Raw genomic sequence first — 17,100 nt, 5'->3', positions numbered from 1 at the left:
ATGATGGACACTCACATATTTGTTGAATAAAATCAGATTTATCTCTCAGAGGATCCTTTGAATAAATCTGATGATCTTGGCTCCCCTCCCTAACTGCCGTCTCCCTACCTGCCAAATAATACATAAAACGTCTTCATCAGAAAAATAAAATCCATTCACGTAAGTGAAAGATAAAAAATTCTAAAAAAAGGAGTAAAAATGACAAGTAACACTCATTCACACTAAAGTTTAATTAAGCGACAATTACAAAATCAACAATACAAGGCTGTTTCTACTTTTGAAGAGAAGATATTACTTAGAATTCAAAGTGAAGTACACTTTGTAGGAGGGAAAATCCATCACAATTTCTCTCTTTTGGTGGCTCTACTAATGACATCGCCAGAGAGAATTTCTCCAGCTGGCCGCCACACGTCAGCTTCCGAATATCTGGGAGCTCTCACCAGCAGGCAGGAGGCCAGGTAGTCATCACTTTAATGCTCACAGCACCTGGTAGGGTAAGCCCTCAATGTACGTTCGATCTGAACCAAAAGTTCATAAATGCACATCAACTTGCCAGCTACCAACATCAACTGATAAAGGATTTTCATGCTCTCAGATTACAAAATCACATAAGCTAATAGAATGCTATTGAAACTAGCCTGAAACAAGGTCTAAATGTTCATCCTATACTTTCCTAAGTATTTTATTTTCAACGATGGATGTTGCTATTTAAAAAAAAAAAAAAAAAGTCAATCAACAAACGATATCTAGGAGGTCATGAGTCTCTTATTTACAGATGAGGGAACTGAAGCTCAGAAACATTAAAGTGATTTGTGTAAGAATACAAAGAATTTAGAGGAAGGGAGTAGCTAACTGACAGGAGACAATTTACACAAACCCTTTAATGTGAACAGCATACCAATGACTCTACATAACACTGGCATTTATTTCTGTTAACATTCTTTTGGTGTGCAGTACAGGCCAGACATGTTAAAATACAATATTTAACTGCTATACCAGTGACTTATTGGGTTTTTATACTTTTGCCTATAATTCTGGTGGCAGTAGGCTACCAAGACAGAGGATAAGATTACTAGAATTATCTTTTAAAGAAGGGTACTTATTTTAAAAGTACCTTTCTACTTTTGAAAATTAAGCATTTAGTGAGTAACTACTGAGACCAGTAACATTAATCCTCATGATAACCTTATGAGGAAGCATTCCTACTTGACCAATGAGAAAACAGACTTACAGAGATTAAAAGAACTTGTCCAAAGCTCCCCTCACACCCACACAATGGTTCCCAGATTCCACACTGGCCCACAGTGAAGAGATTCTGAGGATGGATCTCTTGGCTTATCATGAACCACCCCCCTTTGTTTGTAGGGTTAACTAAGCTCCCTTGTCAGACTCAGCCAGCCCTATCTCCTCTGCGTAGCCTGGGGACGGCTCTCAGCAACCTGGCACAGGGCTTCTCTGCCAGCAGTCAAAGAACTCAGTGAGGATCAGAGTCCTGCCCATCCCTCCTCCAGACATGAATCTAGCCTGTGCTCTGTAAGTGAAGGGTGACAAATGGTACAGGTCCTCTGAATACAGTGCTCTAAACAAGAGCTAAGCATTACTGTGCCATTTTATTTGCGATAATCATTTAACTTGTGGCATCACAAAATTTCACAAATAGATGGCAAATTAAATCAAACTTCATATTAAACTTTGATTTTAAAATACTTTGAGACAACACAGCAATAAATTTTTATTCAGCCTGAGGAAAAAGAACATAACTTAAAGGAACTGTCATGTTTATAAGGGAATTGACACCTCACAGAATTTCTTCATTGTTTGGGTTTTGCCTTACTGTTTGGAAATCCTGAGATGACCAAACAGGAATCTGTGCAGATGACATTTCCCAATAAGAAGGGGAGTCCACATAAGCCAAGACTTATCTGAAGAACATGAATGGGGGCGCAGGTACCAGCCTCCTTTTGACTCTGTTGTGATCAGCCTAACAGGCCAGGATTCCCCAGTGTGATTTCAAGGATTCATGGCTGAAAAAAGAAGTCTGGGAAACCAAAGGCAGGATGCTATGAGCAGCATCCCCACTGAGCTTCATGGCCAAGACTGCCTGTGGCCGGTCACACTGACACTGTAACCAAAGAACTCAGTCATCTACTTCAAAACCAACAAAGGTAACCTCATTTTTATTAAGAAAATACAGATAGGGACAAAGGTTATGGCTAGAATTGAAGCCTCCTTTAAAAACAGCTGGAGTCGGATGCAGGGGAGAGGAGAAATGTGTTCAATTAAGATGGAGCTAAAACAAAACAAACAAAACAAAAAATGAATGACCTCAATTCTAGACCAGAAGTTTCAAAATAAAGATGAGTTTGTAAACAGCCCGCTTATTAGACCTTTTCTCTGTATTCCTGGCACCACCCTCTCAGGTCTATTTTTAGCCACAGAATGGGGAGCAGACAGGGAAGGGCTAACTGTGGCCCAGCATTTACCGTGGCTGCCCTGCCAGGACTCTGGCTATCTTTAATTAATGTCTGAGGGATATAAGACGGACCCTACCCATGGTGAAAGGACGCACAATGGTGAAACTCTACCCCGCAGAACTGACAGGCCCACGACTGGTGTACCATTCCTGAGGTCCCGGGGCTATGTTTTGTTGAAAAGAAGGCTCCATCTGGAACATTTACCGAGGGCAATGTGGAAACCCTGCATATTGAAGAGTACAGAAAACAGGGCTGCCTGTTTATCTAGTTCTGTCATCCTGCTTCACAGAGTCACACTATATTTTATCCACAAATCACTTCTACATGACCTATACCTTTTCTCCAAAAATAAAGAAATTTCCTTTTAAGTGACTCCCTCCTGCTATCTAGTCCTCATTCCTAAATAAAGATGAAACCAACATTTACAGTCCTTCCCTTTCACTGTTTCCCCAGGAGATAAGCCTAAAGCTTTTAAACCACAACAACTCACTGCCATACAGATTAAGCTTTATTAAATATTAGAGATTAAACATCTTTGGAAACAGACCCGAATAAGCTAAGAAACTGATAGTGAAACAGATTCTATGTACCCCAAGCTGACCAACATCAGCATTCTTAAGGCATACTACAGGCAGGGATGATAAATGGGAGGAGATAAAATGCAACCATTCCAAAAAAAAAAAAAAAAAAAGAAAGAAAGAAAATCAGACCACAGCATTACAAAGCTCAGCAGTGACAGACATGTGACTAGTCAGGAATCAATGAGCCGCCTATGAACAAAGAATTTAAGAGAATCCTGTTAAGATAGAGTATGAATAAAATTCAAACACCTTCTGAATTCCCACCTCCTATACTTCGGACTACAGCAGATTGCCTTAGTCTCTGAGCTTTTTTCTTATCCAGGAGACTGCTGTGGTCAGCTTTCCTAGGGTTCTAAACCTGTGCTAGAGCTGGACAGCTGGAGTTAGGTCCTACACTGGACTCCATTAACCAAAATAGCTCTAATCATCTAAGACTCCAGGAGTCGATGAAAAAATTCAAATTCTAGAATTCTCTAAGGAAACCATATGGCTGGCTTTCCTTGCTTCTACAGAAAGTACTTACGCTAAAACCATTATTAAGTTTAAACAATGGTTTTAGTACTAAGTATAGTCAGAAAAATGCCAGCCGACCACATTTAAGAGTATTTGAGTTTCCCACCCTCATTCTGGAGCTGGTTTCCTCACAGTCTCAGATGTCCATTCTGAAGCCAGTTGTCTTTTCTGAATGAACAATGAAGGCGGGATGCAAAGCAGATGAGCATCCTCACACCACAGAATATTACTCACTGGTTGAGTGCCTGGGAAGTTCTGCAGAGAGGGGGCTGGCAGGGCCATGCCCCTCCCAGTCTGTATTACTTAAGCCTGTGTGGAAAGGAGGGGGGTGCCATGAGATGACCAAGTGAAAAGAAAACCACCTTGAGAGTCTGTGCAAAGGTTATCAACTGCTGGAGAACTCTGCAAGGATTGACAGTTAAACCATGGTAGCACAGCGTGGTCCAAGAGAACCTTCAGTGATGAAAGGGTCTGTTGTGTATCCGTCATCCAACGTGGTAGCCACTGGCTACAGAGCACATGAAATCCAGCTAGTGTGATCAAGGAACCGAATTATTTTATTTTAATTAAATTTAGTCATATGTGTCTCACAGATACAGCACTGAACAGCACAGGTTTAGAACCCTAGGAAAGCTGACCACAGCAGTCTCCTGGATAAGAAAAAAGCTCAGAGACTAATAATGGTCCTGTCCTTTCCCCTGGGAATTAAGGGGAGAGGGCCACACACACACACACACATACTTAATTACCTCCCCTTAACTGTGTTAGTAATTAAAAAGCACTTTCTAATCATTTCTTTCTCATCTGAATGTGGACCTAACATATGATTAGAACATGTAAAATGTGGAAGTACTGAAACTGCTTTTCTCTTCCTGTCAACAATGAGAACTTAAGGGTAGAAATTATTTTGAATTTTGACATTTCTAAGTTGAAATATAAACTTTGAACCAAGTACTTAAACAAAAGATAGTTTAGGCTGCTTTAAAGATGGTTATCATTTTTTTCTTCTTTTTGTTGTCCTCTCAAAAGTCACAGTAAAATCTTTGATGTGATTACGGTTTGAGACCTGAGAGAAAAAAACAACCTGTCAACAAAATCCCCAAGTGCTCAGACTAAAAAAGATTCATTCCAATAGCAACTGTGTAGTTAAGTTGGGGCGGGAGGGCGGGGGGGGGGGGAAGCTGCTTTTTGCAACCACACATTCTGAAGATCCAGAACAGATTTAAAAAGCTTTAGCATAACTTATATTTGTCTCATCTGTATTCCTAAAAATCGCCAACATTAGCATCCTTGATAAAAACTGGCAGTAAGCAAATGCTTTTAGTCTTATGCATTGTACACTACAGCTTTAAGTGGCAGTACATTCTAAAGACGTGTCATCTAGGGACACACACTCCCTGTACATTACACACCAAGGTTACAGCAGAAACAAACTATATTCAGTATCAACTGATTTTCTCTCTGAACTTCTTAAAGATTGTTTAGTGCCCTTCAATCTGTCTAAACAACGTAAAATGGTACTGTTTTTTTTTTTAAGATTTTATTTATTTATTCATTCATGAGAGACACACAGAGAGAGACAGAGAGAGAGAGAGGCAGAAACACAGGCGAGGGAGAAACAGGCTTCCTGCAGAGAGCCCAATGTGGGACTCAATCCCAGAACTCCGGGATCATGACCTGAGCCGAAGGCAGGCACTCAACCACTGAGTCACTCAGGTGCCCAATGGTACTGGTTTTAATGAAGTTTTTCAAATCCCAAGAAATAGAATACAATTTTAGTTCTAGGATTAAAAAAAAAAAAAAAAAAAAGGAAACTACACAGTTTAATAAACTACAAAAACTACTGCTGTAAACTCAAAATAGACCTTAGAACAAAGATCATACCTTTTCTAATAAACAGTTTCGACAGCAGGACACTTGACAAGGCTGTGTGTGATCAGAGTAACAGTAAAGTCAGTGAATGAACTGCTGCCACCCTGTAGCAGCCAGTCACCTGGGTCTGCCTGCAGATGTCTGTACCTGTCTCCACCCTTTCAACTATTCACCAACAATTTGCATAAACTCAAAAAATATGTAAAAAAGCAGCATGGGTCCAGGTTGCTATAAAACAATGGTATTTAAATACAAGATCTTGCATAAAGACTCCAAGAGTCAGTCCCACCAGCCAAAAAGTCAAGGAGTTGCAGCAATTTTTACACAAAAAGGCCTAAGGAATGTAGATACAGGTTCAATATGGTTGCTCAAATAGCTAATTCAATCTCAGACTCCATTTGGCAAAATGTAAATTGCCAAGAAAGTTACTTTTCTCTACCAAAATTAGTACCGTAGGTGCTTCAAGATACTGCATTTTAGTAGGGCCAGCAGGATGTGGAAAGACACCCCCCACCCCCCACCCCTTGGTGAGTGAGAAAGACTAGTCACACACCTGGACAGGGGAGGAGCGCAGCAGAGGCAAGGAAGGTAAGGAAGCAAGACAGCTGTCTCCTCAAGTGTGAAGGGCTAACATGTGGACAAGGAATAGACTTACTCTGTGTGGTATCAGAGAACAGAAAAACAATCGAGACAGGCAAATTTTAGTTCAATGCAAGGAAGAGTATGTCAGACATCAGCGTTGTTCATAATTGGACCGGCCCACCTGGAAAGGCAGTGAGCACCTCCTTACTGAAGGCCAAACCTCAAGAGCCCAAGAGGTTTCCACTATAATAGGAAGTTAGATTAGGTAACTCCCTCCACATTGCCTCCCTCCTCCCCCCACTGAACAGGAGACGTTCACAGGCACCACCACCTCCCTAACTCAGACAAGTCCGGATTCTCTCACTCCAGGCTTTACTGTTCTAATTTATTTTCCAAGGAGGGGGGGGGACCTGCAAATTTTTGTGCTTTAACAAAAGTTAGGGATACTAACACCTAATGATGAGACAAGCTTTGACAGCTGGGCAGCTAATTCACCGGAATGCCAGAAGCACTGCCCTCAGACGTGATATTCAGATTCTGTGCATTCTTTGTAGTTTCCCTACATCATTTTCCTAAATAATACTCTTTAAATTCAGTTAATAGACCCCAAACTCAAAATGACTGAGCTGAAAGAGGTTTAATTTTCTTAAAACTTCCTGAAATTAGAGTGAGCCTTTTACCTCATTCTTCAAAGGTTACGAGCAAGAAGCCTATGCGGGGCGTTCTTAAATTGCTAGAACCTCAGAGAACCGATTCTAATTCCTCTTCCAAACCAGTCATTGAGACATGTGGAAGGGAGACGTGGGACTTACCTTTACTTGCAGATATACATCCATCCTTCCCCATTATTTCCATGCTTCCTGAAACCCATCACTAAGGGACCCCGCAGTGTTCAAATGGATGCCTGACTCGGTTTGGGTCCTCTTCTAATTCTACCCTAGGCCCAAGATTACAGATCCCAGAAGCTCATTACCCGACTATTCAAACTCTAAAATGATAGCACTGTCCTAAGAAGTACTCTCAGAACTCTCCCTGAAGAGCAAGTACCCGCTCCCTGTCTGAAAATACTTTAGGGAGGCAGCTACCTGCCGACAATCGATCTCATGCGCTCAGGAAAAAACAAAAACAAAAAAAAAAACAGGCCAGCTGTCCACATCCCTGCTTGATTCCCAACCTGTAGGTCGCTAGGTCTGAAACAGACGACGGTACTTCCGTCCAAGTCATCCCTTCCAGCCTCAACCACACATTCCAGATCCATCACCATCTGCCAGGCTTTTTTACCTTTCTGAACGTGAATGATGTCAGGGAAGTTGGCCAGGTGCCCCTGATAGAGCGCTAACAGGTCCATGACCGGGTCCAGGTCCTGCCTGGGCTGCTCGGCAAAGAGCTCGCCGATGGCGTCGTAGGCATCTCCGGTGAAGGCGATGGCCTGGTTCAGGCCGGCCGAGAAGGCCTGCTGGTCCAGCTCGAAGGCCTGGCTGAGGCCGCGGAAGGACTGGCCCACCTTCTGGTACTCCTTCTTGAAGCCCGTCACCTGCTTGCGCGCGAACTCGTTGGCCGTGTGGTTGAGCTGCAGCGCGCTGTCATCCATCTTCTTGGTGAAGCACTTGAAGCCGTCGATCTTGCTCTCCACCTCCTGCAGGTCCAGGGCCGCGGCGGGGGGCGTGCTCAGGGTCAGGAAGAAGTTGGCGCCCACCATCTCGTCTTTCTCGGCCTTCCTCTTGCCCTGCTTCCAGGCCTTCTCGTCCGTGCTGCTGGGGCAGGTCAGGAAGTGCTGGAAGACGTCGCACTGCGCCAGCACCGGGTGGCTGGCCATGTGGTTCATCCACCAGATGAGCCCCTTCCTGCGCTTGGAGATGAAGTCCTCCTCGAAGCGGCCGGTGGCCTGCTTCTCGGGCAGGTGGGGCACCGAGATGACGGGGAACTTCTCGGCCAGCCGCGCGTACAGCCAGTCGAAGTGCTTGTAGCGCCGGTGCACCGGCACCTGCGTGTGCGTGGGCACCAGCTTGTAGGAGATGTAGCTCTTCATGCCCTTGAACTTGGTCTGCTTGGTCGGGTCGTCGATGGTGCACTGGAAGGGGTACGGGTTCTCCTGCCACTCGGGGCCGTAGGGCCCCAGCACCACGCACAGCTTGTCCCCGTCCTTCACGAAGCCCGACGCCTCGCCCAGCACGAAGGCCTCGCCGCCCGACTTGACGAAGGTGGAGAAGCGGTTGAGGTTGCGGCTCACGGTGGCCGAGCTCTTGGCGCCCGACGGCGGGTGCTGCGGGGCCGCCGCGCCGCGGGCGCCCAGCGACAGGTCGGGGCGCGTGGACAGGCGGTAGCGCCCGGCCGCGCCGCCGGCGGCCGACGAGCCGTCGAGGTCCGGGTAGGCGCCGCTGCCCAGCGCGCCCGGCTCGTCCGCCACGGTGGAGCTGTCGTCCCACTCGTCGTCCCAGTCGTCGTCGCTGCCCTGGCTGGCCTGGTAGCCGCCGCCGTACAGCTGCGGGGCAGGCGGCTGCAGGGCGCCGCCGCCGTACGGGAAGCCGGCGGCCGGCGGCTGGAAGGCGGCGGCGGGCGGCGCGGCGGGCAGGGGCTCGAAGCCGCCGGGCGGGACGTTGGCGTAGCGAGCCGGGGCCCCGGGGCCGCCGTCGCCCGCCGGGCCGGGCTCGGGGGCGCGGATCACCTGCACGTACGAGGCCGGGAAGAGGCCGCGGTCGCCGCGGCTGTTGACCCCCTCGAGCCAGCCCTCGATGTCCTGCTCGCTGCACAGGCTCAGCACCTCGTGCTCCCGCAGCGAGATCTCGCCCGGGTTCTCCGACCTGAAGTCGTACAGCGCCCGGGCGCGCAGCGCCATGGTCCCCGCGCCGCGGCCGGCGGCCCCCTCTCCTCGCGCCGCGAGCCCCGGGGCCCGCCCGAGGGGCCCGCGGGGTGGCCCGAGCCCCGCCCGGCGCGCGCGCAGCCGAGCCCCGAGGACAGCGCGCGGTCCCGCGCCCCGGCCCCGCCGGTCGCGCCCTCCGCGCCGCTCGGCTCGCAGCGCCGACTGCCGCGCTGGGCCGCCGCCGGGCGGGGGCGGGGGCGGGGCCCGGGCCCGCCGCCGCCCACGTCCCCAGCGGCGCTAAATCCACGGCCGAGCGCCGCGCGCCAGGCCGGAGCAAGCGATGGCCGAGCCGCCGCGCCCGCCGGCGGGGCGCGCTCGGCGGCCGCCACTGCCCCCTGCAGGCGGGCCCGCGCGGTGACGCCGCTCCGCGGCAGGGCTGCCCCCGCGCCCCCGGAAAGCCTTGAGCTGTGTGTGGCAGGCGTTTATTTAGGCTCTTAGCTTAAAAAAACTTTTTAAGAAAAGAAGCAGTCGCGAAAGGACACCAATATTCGCCTTCCTGACGAACGCCCCTCCCTGCCCGCTGCGCGAGCGCTCCCAGCGTGACTTGGCCTCACACCTGGTGGAGGGTCGTCAGTGCCTCTCAGCAGGATGCCCGGCGCCCGGCGCTGCCCGCTCCCTGTCTCCTCTGGCGAGGAGGGCAGGAGGAGCCCGGGGGCCCAGGAAGGAAGGTGTCGGGTTTGGCAGAGTAAGATGCCGAGGGCGGCGGTGGACGAGGGTCCACGACGAAGTTGGCCCACACCTGGGGCGCCGGCCCTTCGCAGGTGTCCCTCGGCCCCGAGACACGCAGGTGGTGTGCGGACGACAGCTTAGCCCCGAGGCAGGCCGCTCGGCTCCAATCTGCTTTTTATTATTATGATTATTCATGAGAGGCACAGAATGAGAGGGGCAGAGTCCTGGGCAGGGGGAGGGAGAAGCAGGCTCAGTGCTGGGAGCCCGATGGGGGACTCGATCCCGGGGCCCGGGGGCACGCCCTGGGCCGAAGGCAGAGGCTCAACCCCTGAGCCTCCCGGACGACGCGCCCCCGACGTGCTTGCGGACACCGCCGAGCTCGTGACCTTGAGCAAGTCCCTTAGTGCCCCTCCCTCCTGCGGTTGTGATGGGGTTTTTATGACCATGTAATCCTTACTTTGCAGATGAGAAAAATGAAACAGAGTCTTATACGGCAACCACCGTACACGGGGAGCACAGTTCCAGGTGTTTGCTGCGCTGTCATTTGGGAAAGCAAAAGCCCTGTCCTCCTTCATCCTAAAAAATCACAATCCCAGGGCAGATGCACCAGAAAGGACCCCCGTGCTCACAGCCCGACTCCTGGTCTGAGATCAGTGATCATCTCTCTCCATTCATCTTCGTCTCGCTCTATTTATGTCATCTTTAAGATAAGTACAGTTTAGAAATCACTTCCTGAAATAGGAACCCCAATCTCCAAAGCTGCCCTGTTTCACATCTTCTTCTCCTTCAGTGTGTCATTCGCCCCAAGCTTTTTCTTCCCGTAATTATTACGTCTAGCCTAATTATTCCTTTGAAGACACCTCTAATTGGGATTCACAATTCATATGTCATTAATTTCAGCCTGTCCTCTGACCCTTCTCCAGCAAATCTGGGAAACAGGCCAGAAGAGTTTACAATTATTGTAAGGAAGGGCTCTGTGGTATTCTAAGCATCTTGCCCAAAACCACCAACCTCGTATAGCAGAATTACTCCCACAGTGTTTATCCCTGGTGCAAAAATCTTAATTCAATCCTGTAAGCAAATTCTGAATTACAACATTTTTAGCTGAAAATTCTGGGTTAGGATCCGCTTTACAGTAAGCAACCGGAGGTCACTGAATTTCAATGTCAACAATTTATGTGGTCGGAAACATGAAGTCAACGTTTATGAAACATCTAGAATACCATTGATTTTACTTATTAACTAGGAGAAGCTAACCCAGAATACTGAGAATGAATACATTGAATTTCACCCTTACTATTCATCTGGTAGTTACCTTTTAAGGTTAAAAAGTTAATTTTTTAATTTTTTTAAAATTTTTAAGATTTTTTTAATAAAAAGTTAAAGTAACATGAAACTTGCAGTTGCTTCAGGTTTTGAAACAGAGAGACAAAAAAAATCTATTTCAGGTATGAAAATTCCGGGAATTTGAGGTGATTGATGGCTTTTACAGACTGGCTGGGCTGCTCCTTAGAAACAGTGGTTGAGAACTACCAGACGTCAGAGGTTGTTTGCTGTACCAGTACACAAGCAACTGTTCAGTTTGTGGGGAGTCTGGAGGAAGGCCAGGCATCAGGCTTGGTGAAGAACAGGGACAGGCTCTCTGTGGTGCCTGGCTACATGGCACCTGAGTGGCTGGAAATGCCCATTAGGATCTTGGATATTTTATTTTTTTAAGATTTTTTTTAAAATGTGTTTATTCATGAGGCACAGAGAGAGAGGCAGAGATATAGGCAGAGAAAGAAGCAGGCTCCCTGTGGGTACCCCAATGCTGGACTCAATCCTGGGACTCTGGGATCATGCCCTGAGCCAAAGGCAGATGCTCAACCGCTAAGCCACCCAGGCGTCCCAGGGTCTTGGATATTTTTAAAAATATGCTCAAGTGTAACAATTCATAACTGTTCACTCAGGGAAGTAGATATAGTGATACATTTTTAAAAGATTTCTCTAGAAAATGAAGCATAGTTTGCATGATTTAGGGTATGTAATACTCGTTATGACCATCAACTATTTCTATTTCATTACATTTTTGTCAGAACGCATCGTTAGGGAACAATAAACGGCTCTAAAAACCCGTATTTTCACACTTCTTCTTTTGGCCGGAGAAGTCTTATGTGGCCTGGCCCCTGCCTCTCTTTCCAATTCCTTTCTTCCACTAGAGTGAAACCACAGTAGTTTCTTTGTTATTCCTGGAACAAGCCAAGCACATTTGTGTGCCTCAGATTGCTTTAATAGACCTTATTTTTTTAGAGCAATTTTAGGTTCATAGCAAAACCGAGCAGAAGGTGCTGGAGATTTTCCATATCCCCTCTCTTCACGCATATAGCCCCTTCCCCACTATCAACCTCTCCAGTCAGAGTGGTGCATTGGTTACTGTTGGTAAACCCACACTGGCACGTAGTTACTGCTCAAAGTCTGTAGCTTACATTAGGATTCACTCTTGGTGTTGTACCTTCTATGGATTTGGACAAATGTATAATGACATGTATCTGCATCTATCAGTGTAGTATCATGCAGAGTAGTTTTGCTGCCCTAAATCTTATCCGTGCTCTACCCATTCATCCCTTCTACCCTCCTAACCTCTGGCAAACACTGATCTTTCTACTGGTTCCATTGTTATGCCTCTTCCTGTCATATAGTCGGAATCATACAGTACGTAGCCCTTTTAGATTGACTTCTTTCACTTGGTAATATGCATTTAAGCTTCCTCCATGCCTTTCCATAGCTTGATAGCTTGATAGGTCATTTCTTCTTAGCCCTGATAGTATTCCATTGTATGTATCACTTTTTTTTATTATTTACCTAACTGAACAACATTCTAGGTTTTGGCAATTATATATGAGGCTGCTATAAACATCTCTGTGCAGGTTTCTGTGTGGATATAAGTTTTAGATTCCTTTGGATAAATGCCAAGGAGTAGGATTCCTGGACTGTATAGTAAGGGTATGTTTTGTTTTGTAAGAAACTTTCAACTTCCAAAGTGACTCTACTACTTTGCATTACCACCAGCAATGAATGAGAATTCCTGTTGCTTCACATCCTTGTCAGCATTTGGTATTGTTAGTGTTCTAGATTTTGGGCATTCTGATAAGTGTGTAGTGGTATCTCGTTGTTTTCATTTGCATTTCCCTGGTGGCATATGACACAGAGCATTTTTTTCATGTGCTTATTTGCCATCCATATGTCTTCTGCAGTGAGGTAGTCTGCTAAGATCTTTGGCCCATTTTTAAATTGGGTTGCTTTCCTTATTGTTGAGTTTTAAGAATTTTTGTGTATATTAGAAATGAATCCTTTATCAGATGTGTCTTTTGCAAATATTGCTCTTAGGCTGTGCCTTGTCTTCTCACTCTCTTGGCATTGTCTTTCACAAAGCAGAAGTTTTTAATTTTAATGAAGTCCAGCTTATCAATTATTTCTATCATGGATAATGCCTTTGGAGTTATGTCTAAAAAGTCATTGCCATGCCCAAGGTCATCTAGATTTTCTCCTGTTATCTTCTAGGAGTTTTATAGTTTTGTATTGCATATTGAGGTCTCTGATCCATTCTGAGTTAATTTTTGTGGAAGGTGGAAGGTCTATGCCTAGGTTTATTTCTTTTTCCATGCAGATGTCCAGCTGCTCCAGCACCATTTGTCAAAAAGACTATCTGTGCCTCTTTGTGCTCTCTTTGCTCCTTTGCCAAAGATCAGTTGACTATATTTGTGTGAATCTATTTCTGGGCTCTCTATTTTGTCCCATTGATCCATCTGTCTGTTCTTTCACCAGTACCACACTGTCTGATGACTGCAGAGTAAGACTTAAAGTTGAGTCGTGTCAGTCCTCTTTCATCTTCTACTGTCTTAGCTATTCTGGGTCTTTTGTCCTCTTTCATCTTCTACTGTCTTAGCTATTCTGGGTCTTTTGCCTCTCTATGTAAACTTTATAATCAGTTTGTTGATATCTACAAAATAATGCTGGGATTTTGATTGGGGATTATATTTAATCTACAGATCAAGTTGGAAAGAGCTGACATCTTGAGTTTTCCTATCCAAGAACGTGGAATAGCTCGCCTTTTACTTATTTAATTTCTTTCATCAGAATTTTGATTTCTCCTCATAAAGATCTTGTACATATTTTGTCAGATTTATACCTAAGCATTTCATTTTCAATGGGTGCTAAGGTAAGTGGTATCATGTTCTCAATTCCACTTGTTCATTGCTGGTACATGTAGGAAAACAGTTGGTTTTTGCATATTAACTGTTCATCCTGCAATCTTGTTATAATCACATTTGAGCTCCAGGGGTGGGGAGAAGGGTTTAGTTGATTCTTTTAGATTTTCTACATAGCCAATCATGTCATCTGCAAACAAAGACAGTTTTATTTCTTCCTAATCTGTATACTTTTTATTTTATGGTCTTCTTCAGTCCATTAGCTAGGACTTCCAATATGATTTTGAAAAGCATTAGCGAGGGGGGCTTCTTTGTCTTGTTTCTGATCTTAGTGAGACTGCTTCAAGCTTCCTTCTTATCATTAAGTGCAATGTTAGGCATAAGGTCTTTTTTGTAGATATTCTTTATCAAGCTGAGGAAGTTTCCTTCTATTCTTACTTTACTGAAAGGATCTATCATGAATGGGTATTGGGTTTTATAAATTATTTTTCTGCCTTTATTGAAATGATCACATGATTTTTCTTCTTTGACCTATTGACATTAATTCATTTTCACTGTTGAACCAGCCTGGCATACCTACATAATCCCACTTGGCCATGGTGTATAATTTATTTTATGCATTATTGGATTTGATTTATAATATATTTTGTTGTATTTATGCTCATGAGAGATATTGATCTATAGTTTTATTTTCTTGTGATGTCTGTTTATTTTGGGTATTAGAGTGATGCCAGCATCACTCCTAGAATGAGTTAGGAAGTATTGCCTCTGCTTCTGTTCTCTGAAAGAGATTGTAGGAAATTGATATAATTTCTTTCTTTTGGTAGAATTCACTAGTGAACCCACCTGGGCCTAGTACTTTTTGTTTTGGGAGGTTATTCATTGTTGATTCAATTACTTTAATAGATATAGGCCTATTCAGATTGTTTATTTCTTCTTGTATGAATCTTGGCACATTGTGTCTTTTAAGGAATTGGTCTATTTCAAGTAGTTTATCACATTTGTAGGCATAGAGTTGTTCATAGTATTTATTATTATTTTAATGTCCATGGGATTTGTAGTTATATATCCTTTTTAATTTCTGATAGTAGTAATTTGTGTTCTGTCTCTTTGTTTCTTAGCCTGGCTAGAGGCTTATTGATCCTTTCAAAGAAATAGCTTTTGATTTCATGGAGTCTATTGATTTTCTCTTTTCAATTTCATTGATTTGTGTTCTATTTTTTATTACTTCTTTTCTTCTGCTTGCTTTGTATTTAACTTGCTCTTCTCTTTTAGTTTCTGAAGGTGGAAGCTTTGATAATTGATTTTTTTCTGCTTTTCTAATATATTCATCCATGGCTATACATTTCCTTTGACTACTGTTCTCACTGCATCCCACATCTCACTATTTTTTTTTAAGATTTTATTTATTTATTCATGAGAGACACACAGAAAGAGAGGGAGAGAGTCAGAGACACAGGCAGAGGGAGAAGGCTCCATGCAGGGAGCCTGACGTGGGACTCGATCCCGGAACTCCAGGATCACGGCCTGGGCCAAAGGTGGCACTAAACCGCTGAGCCACCCAGGCTGCCCCCACATCTCACATTTTGACATGTTGTCTTTGCATTTTCATTTAGTCAAAAATATTTCTTTATATTTCTTTTGAGATTTCTTCTTTGGTCCATGTGCTATTTAGAAGTATGTTGTTTAATCTCCATGTATTTGGGGATTTTTCCAGCTACTTTTCTGTTGTTGCTTTATTTTAGTTCCACTCTGGTCCAAGAGTAGACATAATGATATCTATTCTTTTAAATTTGTTAAGGAGTGTTTTATAGCCCAGGCTATTGTCAATTTTGATGGGTGTTCTCTGTGAACTTGAGAAAAATGTTTATTCTACTGTGTTGGATGAAGCAGTCTATATCTGTCCATTATATACAGTTAATTGAGGGTGTTGTTGAGTTCAACTATGTTCTTACTGACTTTCTGCTTGCTGGATCTGTCCATTTTTTATAGAGAGGTGTTGAAATCTCCAACTATAATAGTAAATTCATCTATTTCTCTTTGCAGTCCTATCAGTTTTTGCCTCATGTATTTTGCCACTGTGTTGTTTGTGCACACATTTTAAAGATTATGTCTTCTTGGAGAGTTGACCTATCATTATGTAATGCCTTTTCCTATCCCTGATAACTTTCCTTATTCTGAAATCTTCTCTGTCTGAATTTATATAGCTACTCCTGCTTTCTTCTGATTAGTATTAGCATGGTATATCTTTCTTCACTCATTTACTTTTTAATCTATATGTCTTATATTTCAAGTGGATTTTTTATAGACAACAGCATATAGTTGTGTCTTGTTTTTCAATTCATTCCAACAATCTCTGTCTTTTAACTGGTACATTTAGACAATTGACATTCAAAGTGATTATTGATAGAATTGGGTTAATGTCTACCATATTTGTTACTGCTTTCAATTTATTGCCCTTGTTCTTTGTTTCCATTTTTGTCTTCTACTCTTTTTCTGCCATTTCTGGTTTTGAGCATTTAATGATTCTATTTTTCTCCTCTCTTACATATCAGTTATCCTTATTTTTTAGAAGTTGCCCTAGAGCTTGGAGTATGCATTTACAACTAATCTAAGTCTGCTTTCAAATAATACTATACTGCTTCATGGGTAGTATGAGCACCATATAACAACAAAATAACACTAAATCCCTCCCATCCCTTGTATCATTGATATCATCTATTTCATGTGTATATAAGCATACATAAATGTATGTATGTGCATAAATATACATGTTGCTATTATTATTTTGAACAGTTATCTGTTAGATTAAGAAAAATAAGAGATTTTAATTTTCCTTTACCTTTTTCTTCTCCAACATTATTCGTTTCTTTATGTAGATCTGAGTTTCTAAGCTATACCATATTCCTTCTCCATGAAGAACTTCTAACATTTCTTGCAAAGCAGGTCTACTCGTAATAAATTCTTTCAATTTTTGTTTGTCTAAGAAGGTCTTAATTTCTCAGGGCATGCTATCCCCCAGGAACTCACCAATTACAGTTCAGGTTTTTCTACTCTAGCACTATTTCCTACAGAGGTTTCTGCTCTGATAAGTTGGATTCTCTATATTCACCATCTATCTCTCTATAATGGATATGGTAGTTTGCCCTGTGACTTCACTTCTCTTACGGATCTAAGACTTTATTTTTTCAGTTTATTCATCTTTTTACTTCTCCCTAGAATGGAGTAGCAACTTCCAAGCTTCTTACATGTCAGACCAGAAATCAGAACTTACCTCAGTTTTTTGTCTTTGATGTTATTTTGTTTGTTTATTTGTTTGTTTTGTTTTGTTTTCTGTCTGGAATCCTCTTCCCCCTGAGATC

The 17,100-nt window shown here is 44.0% G+C and overlaps 1 protein-coding gene across 3 annotated transcripts in view; it reads right to left on the bottom strand.

Moving 5' to 3' along the window:
- The window catches only part of SNX18 (sorting nexin 18), a 108,092-nt gene extending 99,104 nt beyond the window's left edge, over positions 1 to 8,988 (bottom strand). For all 3 annotated transcript variants that reach the window (XM_041749057.1, XM_041749056.1, XM_041749055.1), the window contains exon 1: positions 7,304 to 8,988. In XM_041749057.1, coding sequence (XP_041604991.1) covers positions 7,304 to 8,858 — 1,555 coding nt within the window. In that variant the 5' untranslated portion in view covers positions 8,859 to 8,988. The remainder of the gene's footprint in view (positions 1 to 7,303) is intronic.
- Between the last annotated feature and the right edge of the window lie 8,112 nt (positions 8,989 to 17,100).

The sequence above is a fragment of the Vulpes lagopus genome, chromosome 3, assembly GCF_018345385.1.
Source record: "Vulpes lagopus strain Blue_001 chromosome 3, ASM1834538v1, whole genome shotgun sequence".
In the NCBI taxonomy this organism is placed as follows: domain Eukaryota; kingdom Metazoa; phylum Chordata; class Mammalia; order Carnivora; family Canidae; genus Vulpes; species Vulpes lagopus.
Note: the sequence above shows the minus strand (reverse complement) of the source record. Positions and strands in the feature narration are given on the sequence as shown.